The following is a 14,783-nucleotide window of genomic DNA, read 5'->3' on the forward strand; positions in this document are numbered from 1 at the left end:
TTAGGGAATCTCCACACCGTTTTCCAAAGTGGATGCACCAACTTGCATTCCCACCAACAGTGTAAGAGGGTTTCCCTTTCTCCACAACCTCTCCAACATTTGTTGTTTCCTGTCTTGTTAATCTTTGCCATTCTAACTGGTGTAAAGTAGTATCTCAATGTGGTGTTGATTTGAATTTCCCTGATGACTAATGATGATGAGCATTTTTTCGTGTGTCTGCTGGCCATTTGTATGTCTTCTTTGGAGAAGTCTGTTCATGTCTTCTGCCCTTTTTTTGACATGATTATCTGTTTTTTGGGTGTTGAGTTTGAATTCTTTATAGATCTTGGATATCAGCCCTTTGTAGTGTCATCTGCGAATAACCTTCTCCCATTCTGTGGGTTGCCTCTTTGTTTTGTTGACTGTTTTCTTTGCTGTGCAGAAAACTTTTCATCCTGATGAAGTCCCAAAAGTTCATTTTTGCTTTTGTTTCCTTTGCCTTTGGAGACTTGTCTTGAAAGAGGTTGCTGTGGCTGATGTCAAAGAGGTTACTGCCTGTGTTCTCCTCTAGGATTTGATAGATTCCTGTCTCACACTGAGGTCTTTCATCCATTTTGAGTTTATCTTTGTGTATGGTGTAAGAGAATGGTCAAGTTTCATTCTTCTATACATAACCGTCCAATTTTCCCAGCACCATTTGTTGAGGAGACTGTCTTTTCTCCACTGGATATTTTCTCCTGCTTTGTCAAAGATTATCTGACCATAGAGTTGAGCATCCATATCTGGGCTCTCTACTCTGTTCCATTGGTCTGTGTGTCTGTTTTTATGCCAGTACCATGCTGTCTTGGTGATCACAGCTTTGTAATACAGGTTGAAATCAGGCAACGTGATGCCCCTAACTTTGTTTTTCTTTTTCAGCATTTCCTTAGCAATTTGGGGTCTTTTCTGGTTCCATACAAATTTTAGGATTGTTTGTTCCATCACTTTGAAAATTTGCAAGGCTCATTTTAACACTTTGGAGAACAGTTTAGCAGTTTCTTAAGAAGTTAAACACAAATTTATCATACATCCCACCAGTTCCACTCCCAATAGAAACGAAAACTTATGTCTACACAGAGACTTGCACATAAACATTCATAGCGCATCAATTCTGTTCTATTCTGTTTGGTTATTCATAATAACCAGAAAGTGAGAACAAGCCATATTTCCATTAACTAGTGTATGAATAAACAAAATGTGGTATATCCATATAATAGAATACTATTCAAGGATTTTAAATGGAATGAAATACTGATACATGCTACAATGTGAATGAGCCTCAAAAATGTTATGCTCAGCAATCATGCTCATAGGTATTTACCCAATTGGGTTGAAAACTGATGTCCATACAAAAACCTGCACACAAATGTTGATAGCAGCTTTTTTTCTTTATTGCCAAGATTTAGAAGCAATAAAGATGTCCATCAATGATAAATGGATAAGTAAACTGTTTTATCTATACAATGGATATGGAGTATTATTCCGCTATAAAAAAAACAATCTGTCCTGTATTGTAGGATTGAAATTAGCTAAGAGGTTAGAACTTAAATATTCTCACCAAAAAAAGATAAGTATGTGAGATGATAGATGTGTTAATTAATTAGATGGGGGCACTCCTTTGACAGTGTGTATGAGTATCCAAACACCACAATGTCCACTTTAAATATCTTACAATTTTATATGTCAGTTAAACCTCAGTAAAGCTGAAATTTTAAAAATTGAGCTATCAAGCCACAAAAAGAAATGAAGAAATTTTAAATCCATATTTTTAAGTGAAAGAAGCCAACCTGGAAATACTACATACTGTATGACTTCAACTATATGACATTCTGAAAAAAAGCAAAAGTATAGAGAGAGTAAAAAAAATTAGTGATTACCAGGGGCTCAGAGAGGAGGGGAGGATTAATTAGGGAGAGCACAGGGAATTTTTAGGGTGGTGAAACTATTCTTTATGATTCTATAATTGTGGATACATGACATCATATATTTGTCAAAACTCATACAACACTAAGAGTGAACCCTAATGTAAGCTATGGACTTTAATAATTATATATCAGTATTGCAACAAATGTACCAAGCTAATGTAAGATGTTAATAAGCAAAACTATATGTGGGGGAGAGGGTATATGGGAACTCTCTGTTCTATGTGTTCAGTTTTTCTGTAAATCTAAAACTGTCCAAGAAAGCTCTATTAATTTAAAAAATTATCTTAAGTAGGGACACCTGAGTGGCTCAGTTAGTTGAGCATCTGACTGTTGGTTTCAGCTCAGGACGTGATCTCAGGGCTATTAGATCAGACCCCACATCTGGCTCCATGCTCAGTTGGGAGTCTGCTGGCAATTCTCTCTCTCCCTCTGCCCCTCCCCCCGCTCGTATACATGTGCACGCTCTTTCTCTCTCTCCCTCAAAATAAATCCTTAAAAAAAAAAGAAAAAATTATGCTAAGTAAAAGAAACAGATAGAAAAGACCACGTAAGGTATAATTCCATTTATATGAAATGTTCAGAAAGACAAATCTATACAGACAGAGAGTAGATTAGTAGTTGCCTGGCTCTGGGGTTAGAATAGGGATTAATTGTAACAGATATGAGGTATCTTACTAGAGGGATAAAAATGTTCTATAATTAGATTATGGTGATGGCTGCCTAACTCAGTAAATTTATTAAAAATCATTGAATTTTATATTTAATATGGGTAAATTTTATGGTATCTAAATCATACCTTAATAAAGCTACAAAAAATTCATTTGATCTCACCTTTAAAAATTATGTTAGACCTGAGTTCCTTGTAACTGTGAATCATATATATAATGTGTAATGGGATCCCATGTTCATTGATCAGAAAATTAATATTGTTAAGATGGCAATGCTGCCATGTTAATTTACAGATTCAACACAATTCCTACAAAATCCTAGCTGGCTTTTTGTAGAAATTGACAAGCTGATCCCTGCATATGGAAATGCAGGGGACCTACAGAAAGCCAAACCAATCTTGAAAAAGAGCATAGTTGGAGGACTCACACTATAATCAAGACAGTGTGGTGCTGGCATAAGGTTAGACATAGAGATCAATGGGAAGTCCAGAAATAAACCCTCACATTTATGGTCAATTGATTTTTGACAAAGGTACTAAGACAATTCAACTGGGAAAGAATAGTCTTCTCAACAAATGGTGCTGGCACAACTGGATCCACATGCAGAAGAATGAATTTGGGCCTCTACTTCCTACCATACATAACAGTTTAAAATAGATCATAGACCTAAATGTGAGGGCTAAAACTCGTAGAAGAAAGCATTGGAGTAAATCATCGTAACCTTGGCTTAGGCAAAGCCCTCTTAGCTATATCACCAAAAACATAAGCAACAAAAGAAAGAAATAAATAAATTGGACTTCATCAAGATTAAGTCCTCTGGGGCTTCAAAGAACATCATCAAGAAAGTGAAAAGACAGCCAACAGAATGAGAGAAATCATACACAGGTATACCTTGGAGGTATTGCAGGTTCTGTTCTAGACCACAGCAATAATGCAAATATCACAACAAAGTGAGTCAAATGAATTTTTTGGTTTCCCAGAGCATATAAAAATGTATGTTTGTACTGTAGTCTTTCATGCTTGCAATAACAAACTATGTCTAAAAAAGTATATATTTAATTTAAAAATACTTTATTGCCAAAAAATTCTAATCATCTGAGCTTTGAGCAAGTCATACTCTTTTTTGCCTGTGGAAGGTTTTGCCTCAGTGTTGATGGCTGCCGACCAATCAGGGTGGTGGTTGCTAAAGGTTGGGATGGCTGTGGCAGTTTCTTAAAAGAAGACAACGGTGACGTTTGCCACACATACAGACTCTTCCTTTCAACAATGTGTCTAGCATGTGAGGCTGTTTGATGGCATTTTACCCACAGTAGAACTTGTTTCAAAATTAGAGTCAATCCTCTCAAAACCTGTTCCTGCTCTATCAATCAAGTTTATATCATATTCTAAATCTTTTGTTGCCATTTCAAGAATCTTCTACCAGGAGTAGATTCCATCTCAAGGAACCACTTTTTATGCTCATCCCTAAGAAGCAATTCCTTGTCCATTAGTTTTATCATGAGATTGTGGCAATTCAGTCACATCTTCAGGCTCCACTTCTAATTCTAGTTCTTTTGCTGTTTCCACCACAAACCTTCAGTTTGTTTAAAAAAAAAAAAAGCATTATCTGTGGAGCACAATAAAGTAAAGTACAATAAAATGGATGGGCCTGTATCTGATCAGAGGTTTGTGTCCAGAATATATAAAGGACTCTTCCAGCTCAACAATAAAAAGACAAATAGCCCAGTTAAAATATGGCAAAGATTTGAATAGATGTTTATACCAAGAAGATACACAAATGGCCAATGAACACAAGGAAAGATGTTCAACATCTTTAGTCATTAGGGAAGCCCAAACCAAAACTACAATAAGATACCATTTCACACCCACCAGGATGGCTAAAATCAACTAGACAGATAATGACAAATGCATATGAGAACAGGCAAAATTAGAACCCTCATACACTGCTGGTAGGAATGTAAAATGGTACAGCCACTTTGGAAAACAATCTGGCAGTCCCTCAAAAGCAGACCGTATAACTGCAGATGCACACCATTATCCATTTGATGTTCTTAGGAAGAGCAAGAAGGCCAATGTGGCTGGAGCGAAGTCAGTAATGGGGACAAGGGCAGGAGAGGACAGAGGAATTGATAAAGGGCATGTCATGCAAGGCCTTGTGGACCATGGTAGGACTTTGGATCTTATTGGGAATGCAATGGAATTTTGATCAGGAGCTCTTGGGTCTGAGTGAGATTGTAGTATCCATTGTAAGGAGTGAAAAAGAGACAGCTAGAGGGAAGTAAACTATTACTGAGCAGCCTTGAAGACCCACCTGTGATCAGGAACCATAAATGTATAATGGTGTACATCTGCAGTTACATGGTTTGTTCCAGCAGCACTTGACCTTCCTAGCTTTGGGAACAGAAAAAACAGGTGGTCAGACTGACTTAAGGTTGGGATTTGAGGTTCAGATGCCAGGAGGAAACTTGCTGGTAAACTAACTCATAAGTAAGTACTAAGGTAGGTTCTTATAGAGAAAAATCACATTTCCAGGCATCTTTGGAAAAAGGAAGTACTGTATTTCTGCCTTTTGCCATCTTTCTCTGCTTTGCTGTAAGCAGTTTAGAAGCAATTAATTTAATGAAAGAAGCATTGAGAGGAGACTTAAATGGAGCCTCAGCTCTCCCAGTGACTCTGACACCAGGGATAAATTGTCAAAGCTGACAGCTGTAAGAAGGCTAAAGAAATTATCTTTCTGGCTGCTTGTTAAATCATGCCAAGAAATTAGCTTTATGCCATAAAATAAAACTCTTCAACCTCTTTTGGCAACATTTCTTCCAAATTTCCTCTGTGCTACCAAATTTCTCCTGATGCAGTTCAGCTCATTTTCCTTGTGCTGGTGATCACCTATACAACATCCCTTCATAGAAGAAACGATAGTTTAAATCAGATCCTAGACCTCCTCTGCTCAAAACCCTCCAAAGGTTTCCTATCCCACTGAGAATAAAGTCTAAACTCCTTGTGATGGCCCCTGTAATTTGGTCCCATCAGAACTCATCTTGTACCACTCTCCTTCATTAACTGTGTTCCAGCCACACTGGCCTTTCAGCTTCTCAAATAGGCCAAGGAAGTTCTTTCCTGCCTCAGAGCTTTTGCCATGCTGTTCTCTCTGCCTGGAAGACTTCATCTCAGTATGGGTGAGTTTCTTTTCACTTTTCAGGTCTTTGTCTAAATATCACCTGCTCAGAGAATCTTTCCTGACCAACCTATCTGAAGTAACCCACACACACCCTGTTATTCTCTATCACATTCCTGTGTTATTTTTGTGATGTCGCTTGTCAGAGTATGTTGTTTTCTTGTTTTTTTTGTGTGTGTTTTTCATCTGCTTCCCCCACACACACACACTGTGAAGTCCTTGAGAATAGGCTTATCTGTATGATCTGTATCATCTTTATTTATGGACCAGAGCAAGTGCTCAATACAAATTTATATGCTGAGGGATGAAGGAAGAGATAGACCTCTTTTGTTACCTGTGCCCAATAAGTAATTATTATTTCTCAAACCTTTAGTTATTTATATTGTCCTCTACTGGACTCTTCCATAAGTGGAATAAAATCCTGACTTCCTGACTGATCTTGAATATTAGAGAGAGGATTATCATATTATAGACTTTCAGAGTCAGGAAGAACCAGAAGTCATCTATTCTAACCTCTCTCTCCATGTAGAGACCTTTCCGCAGTATCTATCCCAGGATTCCTTAAGATGCCTCAGTGGCAACTACAGGAAGTAAAGGGGTAGCTAAGTATATAGGGTTCTGAAACTGCCCCCCCAAAAGTGTCCACTCACACTTTAACTAGAGCGGTGTTGATTTTGTTTAGTTTCTATATTGGGATTTCACATAAAATTTCATTTGGAAAAAAAAAACAGACTGCTGCTGAAGAGAACTTTAAAAACTACAGATCTGGGGGACACCTGTCTGGCTCAGTCAGTAGAGCATGGACTCTTGATCTCAGCATCATGAATTCAAGCCCCACATTTGGCATCGAGCTGACTTAAAAAAATAAAAAGAACTACAGATCTAATCTATGCCTGAACATGCATATCTTGATATTCCTTCATGCCATTTTTACATCTCTGTCTTCAATATTTAAAGATGACACTACTGACAGCAGTCGCTATTTGTGCATGTATTTGTCACTACAAAGACAAACATACCACCAAATGGTTCTTTCTACATGTAAAGCCATCCATTGGCTTAAAGCACTAGCCATGAGTTAAATAAGGTGTTTATTTCATAAATTGATCTTGAGGCTACGCATCAAGATGGTCTGTGCAGTCTCCCAGGAGTCTGTCGCTGTGTTACAGTACTGAGAACCAGTTCAAATATGACCTTACTGGGTATCTTCCACTTTCCTTGTTTGTTTCACATCAGTGAATTACCTTCTTTGTTTTGATACTAAATTTTACCCTAGTGATATCCACCCACTTTGCCAATTGATTCAGGTCATTTCCATTTTAAGTGTGTCTACCAAACAAAACTGCCACATCTAACTTTATATTTTGGATATATTTAATGCAAAGCTCCCTATTTAATCACACATTAAAAAAAAACTAATGACATGTCTGTAGATCTAGAACCAGCTTCTACGTAAATCCATGCTTTGTTTCTCTATTTGTTTGTTTGTTCTCGGGTGGGGGGAGCAATGAGTCACGGAGCCTTAAAGTTTCCTGATTTGGGTACTAATCAGTCCAATTTTAGTGATCTGGTCCAAAGTCTTTCTAGTTTATCACATTTGAATTTGTAAATGTATAATCTGAACATTATTTTTCATTTATCCAAGGTAAAAAATAAGAATCCTTTTCTCCATTCTTTAGACATTTCATCATTCCTATAAAACCTTTGAAATTAAAAAAAAATGTGTTCTTCAGAGCCTGCCATGTGCTAAGCACTGTGCTAGATATTGAAGGTATAAAGATGAGTAAGAGATACAGTCCTTGCTCTCAAAGAGTTTATAGTCTAGTGGAGGAGACAGGTATAGGAAGTAATCATTTGCAAGCCAGTCTGATAAGTACTATGGTAGAGGTTTGAATAAACTGCTGGAGTACAAAAGTGGTATCAACTTTCTTTGCCTGGGAAAGGAAGATGGAACTTTAGGGCTGTCTTCACAGCCAGAACTTCAAAGATGGATAAGAGGTTGGCAGAGGAGGTGGAAGTCATTCAGCATCCAAGACTACATATGCACAAAACCCCAGAGACTTAGAGAATATCCTATGTTTGGGATAGGGAGAAAAGTTTAGTGTGGTTAAATTCTAAGTACTTGAGGGGGAATGGTGAGATAAGAGGCTTGAGAAAGTAGGCAGGGCCAAGACCAGGAAGGGCATTGTGTATGTACTATGCTAAAGAAAGGGTCTTTTTTTCTTATAGGCACGTGGACATATTGAGGGGTTTTTAAGCAGGGTAATGGCATTGTCAGAATTGTGCTTTAGAAACTTAGAATAAGCAGTGTAAAGTATGTGATAGGGAGGGAACACTAGGAGGAATATAGGACCCCTAGAAGCTCTGTAGTATGTGGCCAATTCTCTAAGTACCCTGGGAGTAGCCATTTCTTCCCTTACTTCACATGGAGCTAATACAAGTAAATGAGATCATATGTCCTCTGAGCCTCTTAGAAGAAAGCTCCCAGGTTAGGGCTAGGTGGTTGGAAGTTGAAAAAAATTTAGTCTATACCATATAATTTAATGTTTATTCATGCACACCTTATGGGTTTTTTTTTTAAATATGTATTTGTCCTTTTTTACAGCTGAATTCTACTGAGTCACAATCTTTTGAAGGGCAGGGTCCAGGACATCTTGCATTGTCCACAACCCTTAGTACAGAGACAGAGCACAGAATGAGTCCTCAGCACCTTTCTGCAGATTGACTGCATACAGTCCCCTCTTAGGCAGACTGCCTGAGACTGAGGTATCAGAAGAAGGCCACAGTACTGCTGGGGATTAGGAATAATGTTCGATTTCATGGCTCGTTTTCTAGGGATGGCTAAAACGATTCTGAGTCTTGTCCAGCCAGGCCTCTGAGTGCCAGCCAGGCCCCTTTACTCCCTGCTTGGGCTTGACACCTTCTTGTAAATAATGAGACAAATTATGAAAGTTCCCTTCGTATAAAAGAGAAATAATTATCAATTTGCTAGGAAGTCACAATCTACAGCTGAAAAATATTGAGTAGAATATATGTATATTATAATTGTGAACAAAATTTCAGAACATAGCTAGTCATCTGTTTGCAGAAAAGGTGTGAAAAATAATGCTACGCCTTTTATAGTTTGTCTTTTTGATATCGTAATTAACATAGATATAACATGAGAAAAACCATAGGTGTTTTCAGTCCAAGTTTTGAACAATTTCAGTAATACATGGTAAAATTGGTCATTAATCCTATAGTCAAAAGGACGTTTGAGGAGCTCCCATATGTTTTTCTTGTATGTCAAAAAATTACCGTATGGGGCACCTGAGTGGCTCAGTTGTTAAGTGTCTGTCTTCAGCTCAGGTCATGATCCCAGGGTCCTGGGATCCAGCCCCACATCGGGCTCTCTGCTCGGTGGGAAGCCAGCTTCTCCCTCTCCTACTCTCCCTGCTGGTGTTCCCAGTTCTTGCTATCTGTCAAATAAATAAATAAAATCTTTTTTTAAAAAATTACCCTGGATTTGCATCAGCAGAAGCCAGAAAGTCTGAAAAGCATTCCCTGAATTTTTAAAGCAAGCACTCTTCTCTCTCTCCTGATCCGGCAGAGGTTGTGATCAGTTCACTGAGCAGAATGGCATTTCCTCCTATCCACACCTAATATAAACTCCAGCCAATTTAATGGGGTGTATTACGTAGGTTGGGGATGCAAGCACATAAAGTCTTTGGCTCCTGAGACACTCATCTTGTGTGCCAAGACCAGGTGCAGAAATACAAATGCATATATATTAAGCCTGAGACAGCTGCTTTGCCAGTGCTTTTGTGTTTTTTCTATTTAACTGGAAAGGTTGAGCAGGCACGGTTTCCATCAGTTTTACATAAAATGTTATTTTTCTTGTGGAGGAAGAGAGTACATTTAATTCCTCAACTCAGTATTGATGTCTAAACCATTGAGGCTTTTAAGTCCATTAATTGAGAGCTTAAAGTAAAAGGTTATATTTTTGATTAACCAGAATGCTCAGGAATGGAATGTTCTGGTTAATCAACTCTCTGGTTTAGGGAACAGTTGCACCAGCCTTTTTATTTGTTTTATACATATTCCTTAAGCTTTTGTTTTTTATATTATGTTATGTCAGTCACCATACAGTACATCATTAGGTTTTGATGTAGTGTTCCATGATTCATTTTTTATGTATAACACCTAGTGCTCCATGCAATACTTGCCCTCCTTAATACCTATCACCAGGCTCACCCAACCCCACACCCCTTCCCCTCCAAAATCCTTGGTTTGTTTCTCAGAGTCCAGTCTCTCATGGTTCATCTCCCCCTCTGATCCCCCCCACCATTTTTCCTTCCTTCTCCTAATGTCCTCCATGCTATTCTTTATGTTCCAACCTTTAAAAAAATGTGTCTATAGATTTCTGCCTTAGTAAGCACAGTAGAATGGACCTGATTGAATCTTGCTAATAGCACTCAGAGTTACACAGTTTTTCTGCACCCTTGATTCTATTTGGATAAGATCACCAAAAGTTCCAGATATTGACTAAATCTGGACTGAACCTGGGGTATATGCTGAGAAATTACTTTGGGAAATTGTTTGGTTTCCTCTCATTTACTTCCTTCCCTGAAAGCAGAGTGATATAAAAGAAAAATTCACTAGCCAAGTGAAGACTTTGACTTGCTAATCTATACTTTACTGAATAAAACCATAGTTTAGAACATGAAAATTCTATGTCATCAGAGAAAACTGTGCTAAAAAGTTTAGATCCAAAAAATGGGACTTTGCATGTTCAAAGTAAACAAGTGGATTGAGTTCATCTTGACCTGTCTCTTCAATTTATTCCCCAACGGAATTAATCTTACATCAATTATCAGGGACTTACTCACCACTTTGACTCTTCTGTAGTGCAAATGTTATGTTTTGTTTATAATCTAGCTAAGGTTCTTAGTGGTAAATAGTACTGCTTTACACTTTTCCCATTCATTTACCTTGGAATATATAATTATCCAAAGGGAAATGTGCTCTGTGAATTCTGAAAGTGGCCTTCCAGCACTTTTCACCATAATGAATTCATAGTCCCTTTTCTTGATTCATTTTCAGGCAAATATTACCTTATTTCTATTCTCCCAAGCCTTCATTTGTCTTTAATAGAGACTGCTTATCATGCCAAATGATGTGGAAAGAGTGAGAACTGTGTAGAATTAGCTGCTGTCACATTTATTTTATTTCCTGGATAACGTTTTCAGTTTTGTCACACAGTTAATGGATTTGTTTCTATTAACAAGTAGAGCCTTCTTGACCTAATCCTTTTTCACACATATTCCTGTATAACTTCTAAATCCAAAGGTGCTAAGACAGTAGCTAAATTGGGTTTATAGAGGAGAGGACCACCACAAAGTCAACTGGTACAAATTTGGCCATGGTCGTTTACTTGCCTTTGGGGGGGATTTAAAAAAAATTGTCCCCCCCCCAAAAAAAAATTGTCCCAAATCCACATAACCTGAAAGTTGAAATGATTAAAGTTTGGTGGGATATTGTAGGAGAAATCTAGAAAGAAAAGTTGCTACTAGAAGGATCTGTGGTGGTTCCTTTTTTGACCAAAAAGCTTTTAAATTCAAGTCAGAAAATGGCAAAGGGGAGAGAGGCTAGCAGAAAAAGTAGTAAAGTGGTGCGTGAAAGACAGACGAAGAGGTGGGAGAAAACTGACTTGATAGACTAATTTCAGCAACATTATAAATGAAATGAAGACAGAAATAGGCATGAAGGAGAGGTAAAAGAAATTATGAAGGAGAGGAAAAGCAACAAATGTTGATAGAAGAATATCATAGCTGTTTACCAAAGTGATTAAGCTTATATGCAGAAGAGCCACACTGCCGAAACTCAAATTCAAGACCGACTGCTTCCTACCTACGTGACTTTGAACAAGATACTTAATCTCCCTGTTTCAGTTTCCTCATTTTTAAAATGGAAATAATAATAGTATCTACCTCACAGGGCCACTGTGAGAATTGATTGTGTTAACACATTGAAAGCACCTAGGACAGTTCCTGGCACAGGATCATCACTTGATAAATGTTGCCTGTTATTTTTATTATATGCCAACAACAGAGAAAAGCCAAACCATACTCCCAGCTGGTTCCAAAATAGCTATAATGAAAGTCAAGAATTATAAGAGTTATGCTAACACTAAAAGAGAAAATAGGAAGGGCCAAATAAGTAAACCCTGGATATCTATGATGCTGAATTTTGATACCAGGACTGAAAAAAAAAAAAGAAGTTGCAAAATCTTTGCCAGTAACAGTGCAGCTGTTGAACAGTGCAGGTATCTGGCTCTGCCTGGGTGAGGTAGCCACATGATGTTTTTAAAAAAATGTCTTAATACCATTCATGATCCAAGCATCCTTGATCTCTGGCCTAATGGACATAAAAACAGCAAATACATGTAAGTAAATACAGTTGACTGGGCCCTGTGCTTTTTCTTAAAAATTGACTTCACAGTTTACAGTTCACCAGGGCATTTAAGAAGCTAGATATTTCTGATAAAGGAAAAAAAAAATATTGCCTGGGGTGCCTGGCTGGCACAGTTGGTAGAATATATGACTCTTGATCTCAGGTCATAAGTTCGAGCCCCATATTGGGTGTAGAGCTTACTTTTTAAAAATTTCCTAACCACAATGCTGCAGACACATTTCTCAAGAGTTTTCAGAAGTATGTTTGCTGAACCTGGTCTAGCCTCTGAATACATTTGTGTTGCTGATGTGAAAGAGAAATGCCCTGCACAATGAGGAAATGATTTTATTCAGCTGTTGCAATAAGGAGAACATTTATTAATGAGAAATATCTCAAAGATATTTTGTGATGTGTAAGGGAGCCTGGGGTTTACAGAGACAGGTAAACAAGGGAGTCCCTTGCAAGTCTTATGGGAGTCATTGGGAAATTTTAGAATAGTCCTATTTTAGAATAATGTGCTGGGGTGGGATGGTATCTTGCAATTCACCTTTTCCTAGAAAACAAAAGGGGCCAAGGTTCTTAAACATCACTGCTTTCTGGGAAGCACAGGGCTCAGATAAACTTCAACAATGTCACTGTTCGAGGCGAGTATTATCGCCAAGCAACTCAGAGGCAATGGTAACCCTCCTGAGTATGGTGAAGCAGGGTCTAAGAAATAGTCTCTTGAGCACTCTTAGTGCTGCTCCTTTAAAACCAGATGAACCATCTGTTGAGAGGTACTTGCAAAAGTCAGTTGTTGTAGGGTTTGGAGTTCAGACATCTTAAAAGAGGGAAAACTAAAATGGAAAAAAAAATATAAAAGCTTCTATTACACAAAAGAGGCAGCCAAGAATTAAAATCTGAAGGTAACCAGTCAAGTGAATTCTAAGACACCAATGGAGAAAAATCCATTTTGCAGTACCACTCATGGAGCAAAGATGTCAGTGTTCTTGGTGACACTGTCCGGAGTCTAGGTTACCTCTCATAGAAGGACATGCGTGACCTGAGCATTTCCTCAGACAGCCTTCATGTTCTAGGTGGCAGCTTGTTCAAGGAGAATTCCAGTCATACATGGTCTGATGTGGTGACCAGTTCTTCCAGATTTATATCAACTCATTGGGCTTTAGCTTGCAGAACTGCTTCAGATCCCAGAGAAGAGACGAAGCTATAAGGCAACACAAGGACTTGGGCCATCAAGTTTTAGTTCTTGGTGACTCAAGTCAGGTGGGAGGAAGAAAAATTGGAAAAGTTCATTTGGAGGATATTAGCCAGATATTGAAGAACAGTGGAAGAATAGAAAATTTGGTTAAGGATAAACAATTCGGACAGGGTGACAAGGTCCAGTCCAATTTCCAAGTAGATACCAAAACTGATTCTTCCACATGGGGAAGGAAGTCAATTATATCTCTACCAGAGATGACAAAGTTTGCATACTCATCAGGAACCTGCAGTTTATGAAGATATGATAGCTCAGAGATAATAGTTTCTGATAACCTGGAATGGTGTGCTGTAGGTGAGTTTTCCTTTGAAACACAAAATTTCTCTAAACAGTCACATTCCTTTTTATCAGAGATAATCTCAAAGAAAGATTATTCTTGAACTCAAAATAAGGCTGGTCCCACAAGCAACAAAATAAAAAAATAGATAAATTGAAGTTCATCAATTTTGATGAACTTTAGTTCATCATAAGGGTCTGGTATCCAGAATATATAAAGAACTCATTCAGCTCAACAACAAAAAGATAGCCCAATTTAAAAATGAGCAAAGGACTTGAATAGACATTTCTCCAGAGAAGATATACAAATGGTAACAAGCATACAAAGTGATGTTTGACATCGTTAGTCACCAGGGAAATGCAAATCAAATTAACAATGAGACACCACTTCACACCCACTGGGATGGCTAGAATTGAAAAAACAAAACAGAAAATAACAAGTGTTGATGAGAATGTAGAGGAATTGGAACCCTCGTATGCTGCCAGTGGGAATGTAAAATGATGCAGCTGCTATAGAAAATAGCTTGGCTGGCCTCAAAAGTTAAACATAGAATTACCATATGTCCTAGCAATTTCACTCCTCAGTATATATTCAAAAAAATTGAAAACAGGTACTCAAACACTTGTACGCACATGTTCACAGCATCACTATTCACAAGAGCCAAGAAGTAGAAACAATCCAAAAGTCCATCAGCAGATGAATGTATAAACAAAATGTGGGTTATACATACAATGGAATATTACTCAGCCTTAAAAAGGAATGAAGCACTGACACATGCTATAACATGGACAAACCCCCAAAACATGCTAAGAGAAAGAAGCCAGACACAAAAAATCATATAGGGTATGATGTCGCTTACAGGAAATGTCCAGAATAGGTAAATCTGTAGGGACAGAATACAGATTGCTGGTTGTCAGGGGCTAGTGGGAGGGAAAAATAGGGAATGACTGCTTAATTAGTGCAAGATTTTCTTTGAGGTGTGAAAATGTTTTAGAACTAAATAAAGGTGGAAGTTGCACAATATTATGAA

The 14,783-nt window shown here is 37.9% G+C and overlaps 1 protein-coding gene across 6 annotated transcripts in view; it reads left to right on the forward strand.

Moving 5' to 3' along the window:
- Positions 1-14,783, forward strand: part of HDAC8 (histone deacetylase 8) — a 220,539-nt gene that overhangs the window by 41,239 nt on the left and 164,517 nt on the right. For 5 of the 6 annotated variants that reach the window (XM_047716009.1, XM_047716010.1, XM_047716012.1 and 2 more), the window contains exon 6: positions 5,683-5,787. The exons of the other annotated variant lie outside the window; for it this stretch is intronic. In XM_047716009.1, the coding sequence (XP_047571965.1) occupies positions 5,683-5,787 (105 nt within the window). The remainder of the gene's footprint in view (positions 1-5,682; positions 5,788-14,783) is intronic. 6 annotated transcript variants of the gene reach the window in all.

The sequence above is a fragment of the Lutra lutra genome, chromosome X, assembly GCF_902655055.1.
Source record: "Lutra lutra chromosome X, mLutLut1.2, whole genome shotgun sequence".
Taxonomy (NCBI): Eukaryota; Metazoa; Chordata; class Mammalia; order Carnivora; family Mustelidae; genus Lutra; species Lutra lutra.